General features: G+C 43.5%; 1 protein-coding gene across 11 annotated transcripts in view; it reads left to right on the plus strand.

Annotated features, from left to right (window-relative positions):
• Positions 1-3,084: 3,084 nt before the first annotated feature.
• RTEL1 (regulator of telomere elongation helicase 1) overlaps positions 3,085-14,953 on the plus strand; it is a 45,377-nt gene continuing 33,508 nt past the window's right edge. For 8 of the 11 annotated variants that reach the window (XR_008439774.1, XR_008439773.1, XM_053993271.1 and 5 more), the window contains exons 1-14: positions 3,517-3,600; positions 3,685-3,805; positions 5,228-5,426; positions 5,802-5,895; positions 6,783-6,864; positions 7,453-7,513; positions 7,760-7,835; positions 8,006-8,090; positions 8,610-8,675; positions 10,126-10,279; positions 10,616-10,654; positions 11,275-11,353; positions 12,008-12,105; positions 13,150-13,205. Coding sequence is in view for 9 of the 11 variants with exons in the window: in XM_053993271.1 (XP_053849246.1) it covers positions 3,704-3,805; positions 5,228-5,426; positions 5,802-5,895; positions 6,783-6,864; positions 7,453-7,513; positions 7,760-7,835; positions 8,006-8,090; positions 8,610-8,675; positions 10,126-10,279; positions 10,616-10,654; positions 11,275-11,353; positions 12,008-12,105; positions 13,150-13,205 (1,191 nt within the window). In the remaining 2 variants the exon portion in view is untranslated. Of the gene's footprint in view, positions 3,106-3,516; positions 3,601-3,684; positions 3,806-5,227; positions 5,427-5,801; positions 5,896-6,782; positions 6,865-7,452; positions 7,514-7,759; positions 7,836-8,005; positions 8,091-8,609; positions 8,676-10,125; positions 10,280-10,615; positions 10,655-11,274; positions 11,354-12,007; positions 12,106-13,149; positions 13,206-14,953 lie in introns of those variants that run through there. The other 3 variants (XM_053993273.1, XM_053993272.1, XM_053993277.1) reach the window with 3 other exon arrangements.

Consider the following 14,953-nt stretch of genomic DNA (forward strand, 5'->3'; position numbering starts at 1 on the left):
AGAGAAAATGTCTAACTCAGAATAAAATTAACACTATCCACACATTTTCCATATGTGTTTGCAACAGGACTTTTTAAATGACCTTTAACTGCTCCTTGTTCTGTCCAAGCCTTGTTTTGTAGTTACAACTCTCTCTACTTTCTCTTTGGATTGAATCTCCAGGACGTGACAGGTTATCTTGTGTGTGTTTCAAAAACACCTTTGCCATGATCAGAGGAAGGCAGCCATCCCAGGCACCTGACTGCTGGAGTGATTTCCCCCTTCTGTTCAGGATGAACTCTGGCTTTGATATTCCCAGCAATCCCAAGAGGGCCTGGCTACCTCTTGCAACATTCTGGATCTTTTGGCATCAATCCAGCACACATTTTATTCATTTTATTGAGGAAAGGGTGTGGAATGATTTAAAGGTGCCATGGCCATGTGACCCACTGGAATACACTGTGAGAGAAACGGGGAGCAAATGATTTGGAGGGTCAAGGTGGAAAGCTGTGTTGTTACTTCCCAACAGTAAATGGACTGGAAGGCTCTGGACTATCAGGATTAAAAGAAATCAAATAATTTGGGGGACAAACAAAAGACTCAGAAAGACAACAAATGGCGACTCAATCCTCCTCTATCTGAAAAGAGGTAAATAACCTTCATGCCAACCACAGGAGTTTCGCAGATGGCCCTCGTGGCTCTTTTGTCCCATTCCTGAAGATTCCTGTTCCTCTGGCAGCATCTGGATCTCATCTGGAAAGAGAGATCCTGCCTGGGCAGCCTCTGAACAAACATGGCCATTATTCACTTTGCACTTCTGCACAGCATCAGTGTTCCCCTCCCTGGGGTCTCTGGTGTGGTTCAGCCTCTCCCCACAGAGGTAAAGGATCATCTTTCACAAAGTTTTTATTTTGTACATTGGTTTCTTTTTCTTGAAAATGAAAAATAGTGTATCCAGGATCTTAAAACCCAGGAATGAGTGAGAGGTGGAGATGGGCTGGTTCCTCCTGGCTGGGCTGGCAGGGACAGGCTGGGCTGTCACACAACTCTCTGTGCTGCTCGGACACAGTTTTGAGATCTCTCCTCCCTCTCCAAACTCTGCCTTTGTAAAAACTCCGTTCTTACAGACCCTGTAAGAACTCAGGGTCTATCCTAGGCAGACAAACACCAAGATGACAATCCAGTGTGAGACCAACACCTTTATTTATCATGTTTTTATCCCAACAGATGCTGCAGCTTCACTAAACCTCCACAACAAGGCATATATTTTTCTCTGTAAGCTCACAACCCATTTCCTGTGTTCTGTTTTTAGAAGGCCAGCAGCGCTGGAGGCAGCCTGCAGCCCTGGTCAGGTGAGGTCGCTGGTGCAGAGGAGCAGCCTCCAGGAGCTGCAGGTGCTGACTCATGTTTGCTGTTGGACGTGGGCACCTGCTGACTCACAGCCCACTCCTGCTCACCTCCCAGCTCCCCTCTCTCAGCAGGTGACACTGCTTCTACCAGCAGCACTGAAACAAGGCAAAATATTCTCCTTTGATACGCTACTGACACTGTTCTTCCACGTGGGAAAGATGTATTTACAGGAAATAACAATAACAGAGTATTCCAAGCATTTATGAGGAGTTTTAAATATTTCTTCTCCCCCTAAGGTTATCCCACACTCTCATTTCACAATCTTTACAAATTAATTTCTTTTGCAGCTTCATCATGCGTGACTGGTATCACAGCAAAGAGTTCACAGTCAGAAACATGAGCAGAACCAGCTGTTAAATTTTGTGTGAAGCACACAAAGTTCCACAGGAATAACTCAATTTTCTCCACCTCCCGGCAATTAAAGACAGTTTATGATCCAGAGAAGTTCAGCTGGAGGAATTTAAAGGCTGACCACCAAAACAGCAACACCCATGACACAGGGTGAACTCCCCTGACCCAACACCATGACACAGGAGGTACCACGAGTTTGGGAACTGAGCAGACCACACAATGTTTAACTTATATAGTTTAAGGTTTGTTCCTTTTAACATCAGAACCGTTCTACACACAAACAAGCTGTGCAGCTGGCCAGGAGTAAAGCATTTTAAAGCTACAATAAAAGAAGCCACATCCTGTTCTACATCTATGCAGTGACAGCATGAGACACAGCAATAAACCACAGAGTACAAAGTATTTTCTTCCTGCCTTCTCTCTCATATAAAACACAGTTTTACAAAATCTGGGGATACAAGTAAGCCATGCCTATGCATTTATTACAACCAGATTCTTACAACACTGGGTAATCCATCAATCCAGAGCAGTTCACCACAGTCACACGGCCTGAGCACCAGGAATGGCGACAAAGCCGGTCCTGGATGTGCCTGGATGCACTGGCAGGGGACTGAAGGGTGGGAGCACCGTGCTGCAGAAAAGCCGGGAACAAAGGAGCGGCACGTTCACCCCTAACAAAAGAGACCCGTCAGAATTCATTACCGTTCCTAAGGCAGGAGCTCAACATAAGCCACAGAACCCTCCCACCTCAAGCGCCGAGGGTTTCACAAAGAATCCCGCCGTGTTCTGCCCTCTCCTGCGCGCAGCACCGCCCAAGGGGAGCAGAGCCCGGCACAAAGCTCAGCAGGGCCCCGCACACAAGCTCTGCCCAAGGGCATCGCTTATCGCAGCACCGGCGCCGTTCAAAAGGGGAGAAACGCCAGTCCCGGGTGGCCCCGGCGCGGGGGACCCCTGCAGGGCTGGGAGGCTTTGCAAACGCAGCTTTTCGCGAGCGAACAGCCGATATTCCGCCTCTCCGGGGCCGAAGCTCGGCCTCCGCCCCGGGGGAAGCGGCTGCGGAACCGTCCGGCTGAACCACACGGCCCGGCTGGGGAGCGGAACCGGCTTCCTTCAGACCCGGCAGCGCTCAAACCCCACCGGGCTTGCGCCGCTCCTGCCGGGGGCCCCTCATGAGCCGCTCCCCGACACCCCGGCCCCGGCTCCAGCGGGATGCCCCGGCCCGGGCCCGCCATGGCCGCCGCCTTCCCGGCCCGTTACCGGGGCAACGCCGCCGCTGTCGCGAGAGCGCGCGCAGGAAGTGACGCGAGGAACGTGTGGGTGTGACACGTGACGGCGGCGCGGGGATTCCGAACGGCGCGGCGGGAGGTGAGGGAGCGCCGGGACACGGGGACAGGGGGACACGGGGACAGGGGGACATGGGAAACCCGGAGCTCAGGGATCTGGGACCGCCGGGAACGCGGAGACACAGGGAGCCCTGGAGCACAGGGATCTGGGGACACGGGCCGGAACGGGCGGCCCCGAGTGCCCGTGAGCCTCCTGCGGAGCCGCTGGTAGCGGCCCGTTCCGGAGCGGTGTGACCCAATTGCTCCTTGCAGTGCCTGGAGGGGCCCACAGGGAAGGTGGAGGGAGCCTGTTTACACGGGCCTGGAGCGGCAGGACAAAGGGGAACGGCTGCAGCCTGGCTGAGGGCGGGGGTAGGTGCGATACTGGGAAGAAATTCTTCCCTCTGAGGAGGGTGACGCCCTGGCACAGGGCGCCCAGAGAAGCTGTGGCTGCCCCATTCCGAGTGTCCGGGTCGGACGGGGCTTGGAGCAGCCTGGGATAGTGGAAGGTGTCCCTGCCCTGCAGGGGTTGAATCAGGTGAACTGCCAGGTCTCTTCCAGCCTTATCACGGCACGATATCACCACGACAGCAGGGTCAGCACGGTCTGCCCTTCCTTGCAGGCACCTCAGGGAAGGAGCCATGCCCAGGATCACTCTGAACGGGATCACGGTGGATTTCCCCTTCCAGCCCTACCCATGCCAGGAAGCCTACATGGCCAAGGTGCTGGAATGCCTGCAAAAGGTGAGTGAGTGTCCAACTGTGTGTCATTGCTAACTGTAATAAATGGTTTCTCTAAGAAGAGGTTGTCACAATTCAAGTTTTCTTTATGTGCTTTGTAGGCTGCCTTTCCAAATCTTCTCTGACCTTTTGCTTGTATTTTTATTTTACTCTGTGGTAATGACTGGCAGGTGGCAGTCAGTAGAAATATAGATGGGATGTTCCTGCCTAAATTGGGAAAAGAAAGAAAGGCTGCTTGTATTCATGGCTGGGTCTGATTACTGAATCATGAATGGTTTGTGTTGGAAGGGACATTAAAGCTCACCTTGTTCCACCCCCTTCCACCATCCCAGGCTGCTCCAAACCCCCTCCAACCTGGCCTTGGACACGTCCAGGGATGGGGCAGCCACAGCTTCTCTGGACAGCCTGTGCCAGGGCCTCTCCACCTTTACAGGGAAGAATTTCTTCCTATTCTCCAATATAAACCTACTGTCTGTCAGTAGGAATCCATTCTCCCTTGTCCTGTTACTCCAGGTCCTTGTAAAAAGTCCCTTTCCATGTTTCTTGTAGCCCCCTTCAGAAACTGGAAGGCCCCAGTTAGGTCACCTTGGAGTCTTCTGTTCTCCAGGCTGAACAACCCCAATTGTCTCAGCCTTTCCTCATAGGAGGGATTTGGTCTTATCTTGTTAATATTTGGACTATTTGTATAATTTTCCACTTTCTGTGTGAGAGGATAATTTTACTGAATGAATGTCAAAATAATATTTTTTTTTCACAGTAGTTATCTTTTTTTTTCTGGACACATCTTCATGGTCCCTGTTCTGAGGGACCAAGCAAGCTTATTGTGGGAGCTTTGGCTTTCCACCTGGCTCTGCTGTGGATCATGGTACCTGCTTGGTGCCTCCTCTCATTGAACTCAAAGTGTTGTGAGCTCGTGATAGAAATCCCTTTCATACACCTGAGCTCAGCTGCTGCTTTTCCCATTTTTAGTATTGCCACACACTTAAAAATTGTAACATCCTGTAGGTCGAGGTGTTCCAAGTGCTGACAAAGTTCTGTGCCTAAGCTGGCATGGGATAAAGCCTTACTCCTAAAGGAAACCAGCACTCTGTTAACTGGGAGCCACTTTCTGGGCTGGTTTTTCAATAACTTCTCATATTTTCATTTCATTCAGTATTTTATACTGAAATGTGACACACTCCAATGGCTCTAAGAGTGGAGAATTGAATTCCTGTGCTAAATAAATCTGATGGCTGGCTCTGGGTGTTTGATTGAACCTCATTAAATTAATTAGAGGGTCCTGGAAGTTGATTAGACCTCGTGTCTGGGTGTTCCTTGGTGGGGCTGCCAGATGGTGTTTGCTCCTTGGCAGAGGACACACAGTGCTGCACCAAGACTTGTCCTACTGAACCCTTAAATCCCTCTCTTATTTTTTCTCCAACAAAGAAGGTAAATGGCATTTTGGAGAGCCCCACAGGCACAGGGAAGACCCTCTGCCTGCTGTGTTCCACCCTGGCCTGGCGGGAGCACTTCAAGGACACCATCTCAGCCCGGAAAATCGCGCAGCGGATGAATGGGGTGGAGCTCTTTCCTGACAGACCTGTGTCCTCCTGGGGCACTGCTGCCACAGATGGAGATGTCCCAAGTGAGTACCACCACCTCTGCCCTCAGGGGTGGTAATCAACATGTGGTTTTATCTGTCTTTTACAATAAATATACAATTATGTAAGTTACAAGTTATGGAGCAGCTGAAGCACAGTTTCACTGTTTTATACATTTTCAAGGTGTTTTACCTAGTTTGAATTTTTTCTTGGAGCTCATTTAGTTCTTTAGTTTCTTAGAAAATCATTTAGCTCATTTTATGTATGTGAATAGCTAGATGACAGCATTTCCTGCTGTCTCTACAAGGCAAACTGTTACCATAGTACCAGCTGGGGAAGGAGGCTAAGAATATCCCTAGTTCTCCTTTCTATGCTTATAATGTCTTTCTGCTTTTTTTTTTTCCTCTTCTGTTTGGCAGCTTATTACACTGACATTCCAAAAATAATTTATGCCTCCAGGACTCACTCCCAGCTTACACAGGTCATTAATGAGCTAAAGAACACAGTGTACAGGTGAGTATGATTTAGGGTAGTGTCCTTATTCAAAGAAAAGGTAGAGAAGCCCTTCTGGTGTAGTTATTGTTTGGACTTCTGTAGATGTATGCGTGAAAGATGATATCCAGAGAAATATAGTTCCTTTAATGTGCATGTTTAGGACCTGGTTTTCTTTGTTGATGGGTTTGGTTTATTTTAATACTTCACAGCTTCTCTTCTTCAGTCATAGAATTTTCTGAATTTAGTCTGGTTTTAGTTTTGACACATTAACTTATAAAATTACCTTTTTAAATTTTCCCTCTATATTTTTCTGGAAGCCATTACCAAGTTGCACTCCCAAGGCTGATATAAATCTATGAAGAACTTTGTGGTTTTGTTATGCCAGTGCCTGTCACAGTTTTCAGCTGCTCACATGCCAGTGTGTGGCTGCGTTCTTTGGACAGGCATAGTCATTTGTTTATGTAGTTCTTGGAAAGGTACAACCTTGTAATAATCATAAAAGCCCAAACCATGGTGAATGTTTGTAGTGAACCAGTTCTGTCCTAACCTTGTTCTGAACATCACAGCCAGCTGGGAAAAGCTTGTAATGGATGACAGGTCTCAGCTGCCTGGGCTGAACTGTCATAACAGAACCCAGATTTTATGGTGGATGGTGTAAATTGCTGCTTGTGAGTTCTTGCTGTGAGCTGCTGCTGCTCATTAACACCCACTGCTGCCAGCAGAAATGCAGTGTCTCAAAGTCCAGTAACACACACAGCAATTACAGACAGACTAATTGAATTGTTCTGGCTCTGACCCTTGCTCATCTGTTTCTCCTGAATCTTTCACTTTTGAGATATTGAATCTAAGCATGTACAACTCTGTTCTTTCTTGCCTTATTTTTAATGTCAGTTTTGTGTATCCAGGCCAAAGATTTGTGTGCTGGGATCCAGGGAGCAGCTCTGCATCAATCCTGAAGTGAAGCGACAGGAGGGCAACCACATGCAGGTGAGATCAGAGCCTGGAGAGGATGTTCAGGGAGAACATGGAGGCTTTTGTGTAATTTCTGTGTCATTCTTCACTCTGACATTGATTAACTACAGGAGGCTGCAGGGAAAACACAGTAGTTGTAAATGTATTTTTAGGAGTGTTTAGTTTCCAATTTTGTGAGTGCAAAATGTAATTCTGAGTCTCTGGTGACATTTTCTATCCAGAGTAAGATGTCACTATATAGAACATGACATTTATTAATTTGTAGTGTCTGATCTGCTATTTATGTGTTTGTCAAGAGCAATAATAGTTTCAAAACATTGCTTCACTTATTGATTTAGCTGTTAGTTTTACAATATCAAAGATTACTGGTTTGAAAAGTATTAATGGTAAAATATAACACATTTTTATCTGAGCATGTGAGTGTTCTGTGCTGCAAAAAAGGAGCCTAACTTGCAAGGTGAGCAGGACATGTGGTTTTAAAGCTGAAGAGCTGTGATTAGCATTTATTCATTTGCTGATGTTAGAACTGATTCCACTCCTTAACCTGCTTTCAATGCCTGACAAGCTGTGCTACTCTGGGCTGAAACAGGCTTTGTTTTACAGATCTACATGTGCAGAATGAAAGTGATGGCTCGTGCTTGTCATTTCTATAACAATGTGGAAGGTGAGTGTGGCTCACCTTAACCTCCCCCGGAAGCAAAGCCCTGGTTTTTGGAGAGGGAGGGATTTGCTAGGCAGGTGGAGAGTTTTGGAAGAGTTGGCAAAATCCACCTGTGTTTTTCTCTGTTACTGTCTTTCAAGAATGAAATATTAGTGGATGAGTTTGATGATGAGGGTAACAACAGGGTAACAACAAATCTTTGTGTGATGCCTTCACCTAAGCTGGTGGTTTCAATGTCATCTTTTACAGAAAAGAGTACAGAGAAAGAACTGATTGAATCAATCATGGATATTGAAGACTTGGTTAAAAATGGAAACAAACACAGGTGAGTGATCCCCTCTGACCTTCCTCCCCCCGACTTGTGAAAATAATGAAAATTGTTTCTCTGTTCACTTTTATTAATCCATTTGTGTATCAGAGTGCATGAATGCTGAATGCCCTCTTAATGTTTCTGCAAGCAATATAGTCTGTACTGTTTTGTTTTTTTTTTAACAGAGCTTGTCCTTATTATCTCTCTCGAAGCCTGAAGCAGCAAGCAGACATTATTTTTATGCCTTACAACTATTTACTAGACTCAAAGGTAACATGTAACTTTGCTTTTAAAAACGATTGTTCTTCTGTTTGTCTTATGTTGGCTTTTAGTGGATAAACAGTGAAGAGTGATGTCTGGCAAGTGGATGCATTATATATAAAATTGTAAATACAAGGCAAATCCTCTGCTTTACACCCCACTTCTCCCAGATCTCTATTGCCAAAAATGACTCAAAGTGACTCAAATTAATTGTTAAACTTTCTCAAATTAGTTAAACTAATCCAAATATGGCACACCATGGTTTTTTTTTTTCTTTATTATAAATTGTAACCTCTGTAAACATTTACATGATCATTTTAGCACCTTAATTTCCAGAGAAAGTGATTCTGTGGTTTCTGTAGCGGGCAGCCACAGCCATGACTTGCTGTTTTCTCAAAGGAATAAAACAACCCAACTACAAAATACATGAAAACCCAAAAGTGTCTCATCATTCACTTTCTCAGCCAATCCAATCCATATTTCTCAGTGGCCTTTTTGTCCATTTCCTTGTTGTGATTTTGTCTTTAGAGCAGGAAATCACACAACTTGGACCTGAAGGGAACTGTGGTGATACTCGATGAAGCGCACAACGTGGTGAGTTGTTCTGGTCTGTTACCATTTTTCAATCTGCATCCAAAGAGTAAAACAGACCCCATCCTCTTACAAACAGCCTGTACAATCTGTATTCAGATGTATGTTGCTAATATTCATTATCATGAACATTTCTTGTTTCTGTGACAGTTAAATTTTTGTAGTTTAATTAACAGTCCTTTGACACTGCTGATTTTTTTTTTTACAAGGTGATGGTTTCTTTCTAAAGGGTACATCTCCAGATTTATGAGGTGCTTCTTTTCTTGGAGACTTCTAAGAAAACACAGTGTAAGAAATCATTAAAGACTCATTCTTGAAGCTCAGCTGGATCAGCTCTGCCAAGTGCAGTAGATAACAAACAAGATTCTTGTAATATTTCCAAAACCTCACTCATAGAGGAAAACAAGAAAAAAAAATAATGCTGTCTTAGGAGTTCTTCCTTTTAACTGGCTTGAAACTGCAGGTCTTTTCCCAAATGATGAAATGCAAAGGAACATTTGAAATATGTCCCTTTCTCTGCCACACGAAGCCTCAGTCTCCCAGTGGGATTTCTGCTGAACAGCTGTGGTTTGTTGTCCAAGTGCCCGGTGTCCTTTCAGTAAACAGCAACCCAGGTCTGCTTTGCTTCACTAGAGAGCCTTGCATTGCTGCATCCAGGGCTTGCTCCTTTCGTCAGAGCATCTCTTTCTCTTGAAAAAAATGTGTGGAAATCCTGTCACAGTTGTTTGGATTTGTTTTTCCCTTTATAGTGTGCAAGAAGTACACATGTCTACATGCAGAAATTAGCCAGAACAACTTCTCATTTTTGCAATAGTTATTTGATGGTGCTGTCTCTTCCAGATTAATATGTGGAAATTTAGTGATTACCTTGAAATAAAATTAATTTATTTCTGATTAGATTGTTTACACATGGAGCTCGCTCAGCACTTATTTTCTTTGTAACTTATTTCTTCATGGCTATTCCAGTCAAATATTCGTGTAGGTTAGGCCTTATTATTTATCATCATTCCTCAGGGAAAATGATTCTTTTTGTGAAAGAAAGTTTCTGCCAAAGCAATATGTGATTTAATTTTCGAAGTCAGAGAAAGTTTTGTCAAACTTACTAATCCTGAGTGTTTAAACCATTACTACTTTTTAAATATAAAGTAGAGAAATAGCTTTTTGGAAGAACAAACCAATTGTCTAAGGAAAAAAAATTCCTGCTTGAACATCAGATGATTACTTTCTATATGCTCTAGAATGTTGATAGTGTGGAAGAGGCAAAATCTGTTCTACATTTCAGAAAGAATGTTGTTTACTAATAGTCCAAGTCTTCATGTGTTTATAAAATATCCTCTGGCCTGAGCTGGAGATCAAAAATTTACTGGTTGTCTGGACTTCATAATGACTGAAACTGCCTGAATAAGCAGCACACAGAGTGGTCAGAATAATTCTTCCATTCCCTTTATTTTAGGAGAAGTTGTGTGAGGAGTCCTCTTCTTTTGACTTGACTCCCTATGATTTGGCTTCAGCAATGGATGCAATAAATGTTGTCCTGGAGGAGCAAGCCAAAGTGGTTCAACAGAATGAAATCAATGCTGAATTCAACATGGAGTTGGCCAGTTCAGGTGTGTTGACAGTGACACATTACTGTCTCTCTGGGATTATAAAGCGCCACTACCAAGAACTGGAAAATAACTTTTAGAGAAAGTTTCTGGGAAATTTGCACTCTCGACAGTAAATAAATTGCTGTTAATTAGTAATTGTTGCCAGACACTGGAAGATTTGATCAAACCAATGTGACATAAGAGGTTACAAAAGAGACCAGTGAGGGGAACACAAAAAATATCTTTCCATGCACACAATTCTAACCTTCATAGCCATCATTTCTGGAGAGGCATAAAGAAACTGGGAATGAAATAGGTGTGGAACAACCTCTTTGAAATCTTCACTTTTTTCAACAGGACTGAACATGGAACTCGAAGATATAGCAAAGATCAAGAGTAAGTGTATTTTTTTTTTTTGGTGTTGAAATAGTTTCAAAAGGTCAGCAATTACAAATCAAGCTCATGTAGCATTGCCATATACTTTATTTATAACTGAGACATTCATTGACGCTTAAGTTATCTGGCTTTTCTCAAGAACTTTTTGGAATGTTTAGTTAGTTTTTTTCCTAAGAAGAGAGATTTGGCAGATGAATGTGTCTTTTCCTTCATTGTTAGAAGCTCACATATTTTCTAATGTTGTCAGTGTGCTGGAATTGCATCAGTTGCATCATTCTGCTGTCAGCACCTGAAGTTAACATCAAGAGCTTGAGATACCTCATGTATACAAAGCATTTCCAAGAACATCTTTCCCTGTCTGTAAAGAGTTTAGCATTTAGCTGCTGACTTCAGCTTCATTGGGAATTGAGGTCATGGAAGTTCTTAGAGTTGAATATGAATATTTAAAAATGGTATCCAGGAAATAGGTTTTGATTTGTTTACGGAGTCGAGAGAAGAACAGCTGGGCTGCTCTCTTTTCTAACAACCTCTGTAATAAAGTACATTTGAAAAAGTGACTTAGATGTGTCCCAGACATGACTTTCTGTGCACCCTAACATTTCCTCTTAATTTTCCTAAAGAAATTCTTCTTCAGCTTGAAAATGCTATTGATGCAGTGGAGCTGCCAGCAAATGGTAATGGAGTCACCAAAGAGGGAAGGTAAATTTCTTTACCTTTAATGTGTTTAAATGTTAAAAAGAACAGCAAATTGCAGCTGGGGCAGCTGTTGCGGTTCTAGCTCCATTCCAGTTTCTGGGAATAGTATTTATTCAAGATTTTGGTTTTCCTTAAATCCCCTATCTGTAGTAATCATTGTTTTTGGAGGAACTCCCTTTTTTAGTGTTTCAAGAGTTAAAAATCCTCTGGGTGTCCTGAGCTGGAAGAAGCTCCTCATTGTGCTTCTTTCAATTTTGTGTCATGATTTAAGCAGAGGTACCAGAGCTGCAGTGATGTGTCTGAGGTACCTCTGAGCTCTGGAAGTCCATTTCTAAACTGGTACCTGTTGTACATGGTAAAAAAAAATCATGGAAATTGCATGCCAATCTGCTTCCAAATTAATAATGGATTGTATGTTGGAGAGGAATGATGAAAAAAGGGAATTATGTGGTCTGTGTGCTTCTGCCATGGCAGTATTGTGCACTGTCTTTATAAGCAAGTACTTAATTTTATTCTTGGATTTTTTTCATTCTCATAGAGACAGAAATGTGTATTGCTACCTGATGGTGAAATTGTTGTTCTGAAAGAGTAACATTATTTGTGCCCATTTGATTCTTTAGTGTTTACCCATTTCTGCTTTTTCTTTGTAAATTGCAGCTACATCTTTGATCTGTTTGCAGAGGCCCAAATAACACTGCAGACCAAATCCTCCCTCTTGGAGTCACTGGAGCAGATTTTACAGTTTCTTTCAGGCCGTAAGTGCATGAACCTCTTAGCTGTTTTACTCAGAATTTTCTACTTAGTGTAAGAAACTGGAAATTTGTGTTGTTAGGGGAGACAATCAAATGATAAAGCTTCTATAAGCTAAAATCTGACCTTAAGGACTCGTGTCTTTCTATTAAGATTTGCAGGGTCCTCTGCTGGGAAACGTATTTTATGTCTGTTCATGTAACTGAACTGATGCTGAGAACAACCTTGTGTCAAAACATGAGTGTCTACCCACGAGGGTCCATCCATGTACATAGAGGACTTTTGCACAAACACTATTTTTCTCCAAAACCACATGGATTGTGATGTGAAGCTTGCTGACATTTTGCTGATGGTACTTTTCGTGTCTTGAGTTCTTCCTTGGTCCTGGAGTTACAAAACAGGAAGGTGGAGAATTGTATAATACGGGTTTTTTCCTTCCTTGATTTAACAAGCTTCTGTTCTAGTGTTTATCAGCATCTTGTTCTTAAATTGCTCTTCTGTAAAGAAAATGTTTCAACTTCTACATGTGTTAAGAAAATTATTTAGCTCTTACCAGCAGACTCTTCAGAAAAAACATTGAAGGGAGTAGAATACAGACTGTCAGTTCTGCAAGGACATCCTTGGATGACACATCCACCCTTCCTTTTTTCTTTGCCCAGCACCTTTCTCCTTTTAGGCCGTTTGAATTCTGGCCTGACAGGTCCATCTGTTGATCATTTCTGCTGCAAAATCCCCATCATCAGTGTATTTCATGTGTTAACTGCTCCTCTAATTGCTGCTTTAATTAGCTCCTTTCCCATTTTTAAGATGGAGAAGATCTTTATTAAGTGTATTTAATTTTCTGGGGTGACAGCTTCCCAGTGTGTCAGACATGGAATGCCAGTTTTATATTTCTCTTTGCATCTTGGATAATGATGAAAAACTTGAAATAAATTATTTGTTTCTGAGAATATTTTCAAGTCATATTCAGAGTGTTCAGATAAGGTGTGGCTATACACAAGAGGATGTATATTTGTGTTTTAAGAGTAATTTTTTGTTGCTTTCTCCAGGTACTGGGATATTTGTCAATACATCTGGATTGCATAAGGTCTCAGATATTATCCAGGTAAATATTTAATGCTGCTTCTATAAATATCTGAAGGATAGAAGAGTTGGTTAAAAAGATGTGGAAAGATATTGGATCAATTTTATTCTTGTTGGCATGTACACTTGTGCAACGGTGCAAGTTTGTAGTTTTTGAGGAGAAAGCTGCTGCCTGATGGGATGGATTAATCTGATTTTTACCCAGGGTGTTCTTTGGTAGTTCTGGTCTCCCTTTTTGGAGATGCTGGATTTAAGTTTTGGCTGGGCTTGGCATCCACCAGGTGGAGCTGGGTCATTGAACTTGTTTGCAGCAGTGTTTGGGAATATGAGATCATCTCATGAAATAACAAGAGAGGCTAAGGAAAAGAGCAGACAAAAGATAATTTTACAGTATTTTTAAAATTTAATTATTAACTTAGGAGATGTCTAAACCAAAAATCTTTTCAGTTCCATAGGAACGGAATGCGACATTTATGGGTAGCCACATAATGCTGTCATCTCCCTGTCGTGCACTTCCAAAACTTTGATTATGAAAATCCCAAGCCCCATAAAATTCAGAGGTGCAGTGGGCCAGTAGTCTGTCTAATATATGTGTCCAAAAGGGCACCAGAGATTAACACCCTGTTTAAAACTGAAAATGAAAAATATCTTCAAACCTCGCAGAGCTGTATGATAAAGACAAGTTGCAGTTGCCCGGGCTGTGGCCACAGCGTGGAGGTCTCCTGGCTAGCACACTGACAGAGTGGCTGCCCCCAGGCCTCTTGTGAGACCTCTGCAGTGCTCACGGGGAGCAGCAGCTCCCTGCAGCAGGCTGTGGCGTGGGGAACACGGCTTCTGAACAAGGCGAGGATCCAAGCGGGAGGAACAGAGAGGGGCCACTTGTGTGACTTCCAAGGCACTTTGTTACCGAGGCGCTTCAGGGACAAGTAGGCACAGGACTGAGGGTTGCAGCTTATTTTGAAGAGGGGAGGGTATGAGGGGTGGAAACAACTCTCATCCAGTAGGGAAGCTTTGGGGAAGGGCAACACAACTGGGGTAGTCCAATGAAGGCAGCACAGGGGAGGGAGCAGGCTTAACAGTCCAGTGGGATACTAGGGAAGGGGCAGCAGTCAGGGAATGTTCTGGAACAAACAGGTTGTGTTTGACTTGACAGGCAGGGGTAGGGAGCAGTGCAGTGGGGATTGACAGGGACATATAAGGAGGTAAGGGAGGGACTGGGGAGACTGACATGGGGTTTGACAGGTACTTGGTGGGAAAATATTGGAATAAACAACTTAGGGCTAAACAATTAGGGGAACAGAATGGGGTACATGGAACAAACCATTATAAACTGATTAACAAAGAACAATTATAAAACAACAAACCACCACAAGTCACCTGGGTGTGTTTTGAATGGTCCTGGCAGGTTTGCAGCACTGAACTCTGAATACATGGGTGTTTGTGAGGGTGCATTCACAGTGGCATACACAGGATTTCATTTTTCTAGCAGTGGCTAAACAAAACCTTCATGTGTGTTCCAGTACAGTTGCAGTGATTTGTGTACACTGGTACCAAATGGTTTGTACTGGGAGATGTTGCTGTTCTGAGGGAAGGCCAGGTAGCCTAATTTAAATTGGTTTCTCAAGGTTTGAAAGCTGAGAGATGAGTAAATTCAGAAGTAAAAACCAGGTCCCCTGATCCCAGGGGCTGTTGTCCAAGACTGGGAATAATTGTCTGTGTGTGCTCTTTTGGGCTTGGATAGATAAAAGGAGACTTGAATTTGGAGGGGAA

Source organism: Vidua macroura, chromosome 17, assembly GCF_024509145.1.
Source record: "Vidua macroura isolate BioBank_ID:100142 chromosome 17, ASM2450914v1, whole genome shotgun sequence".
NCBI lineage: Eukaryota > Metazoa > Chordata > Aves > Passeriformes > Viduidae > Vidua > Vidua macroura.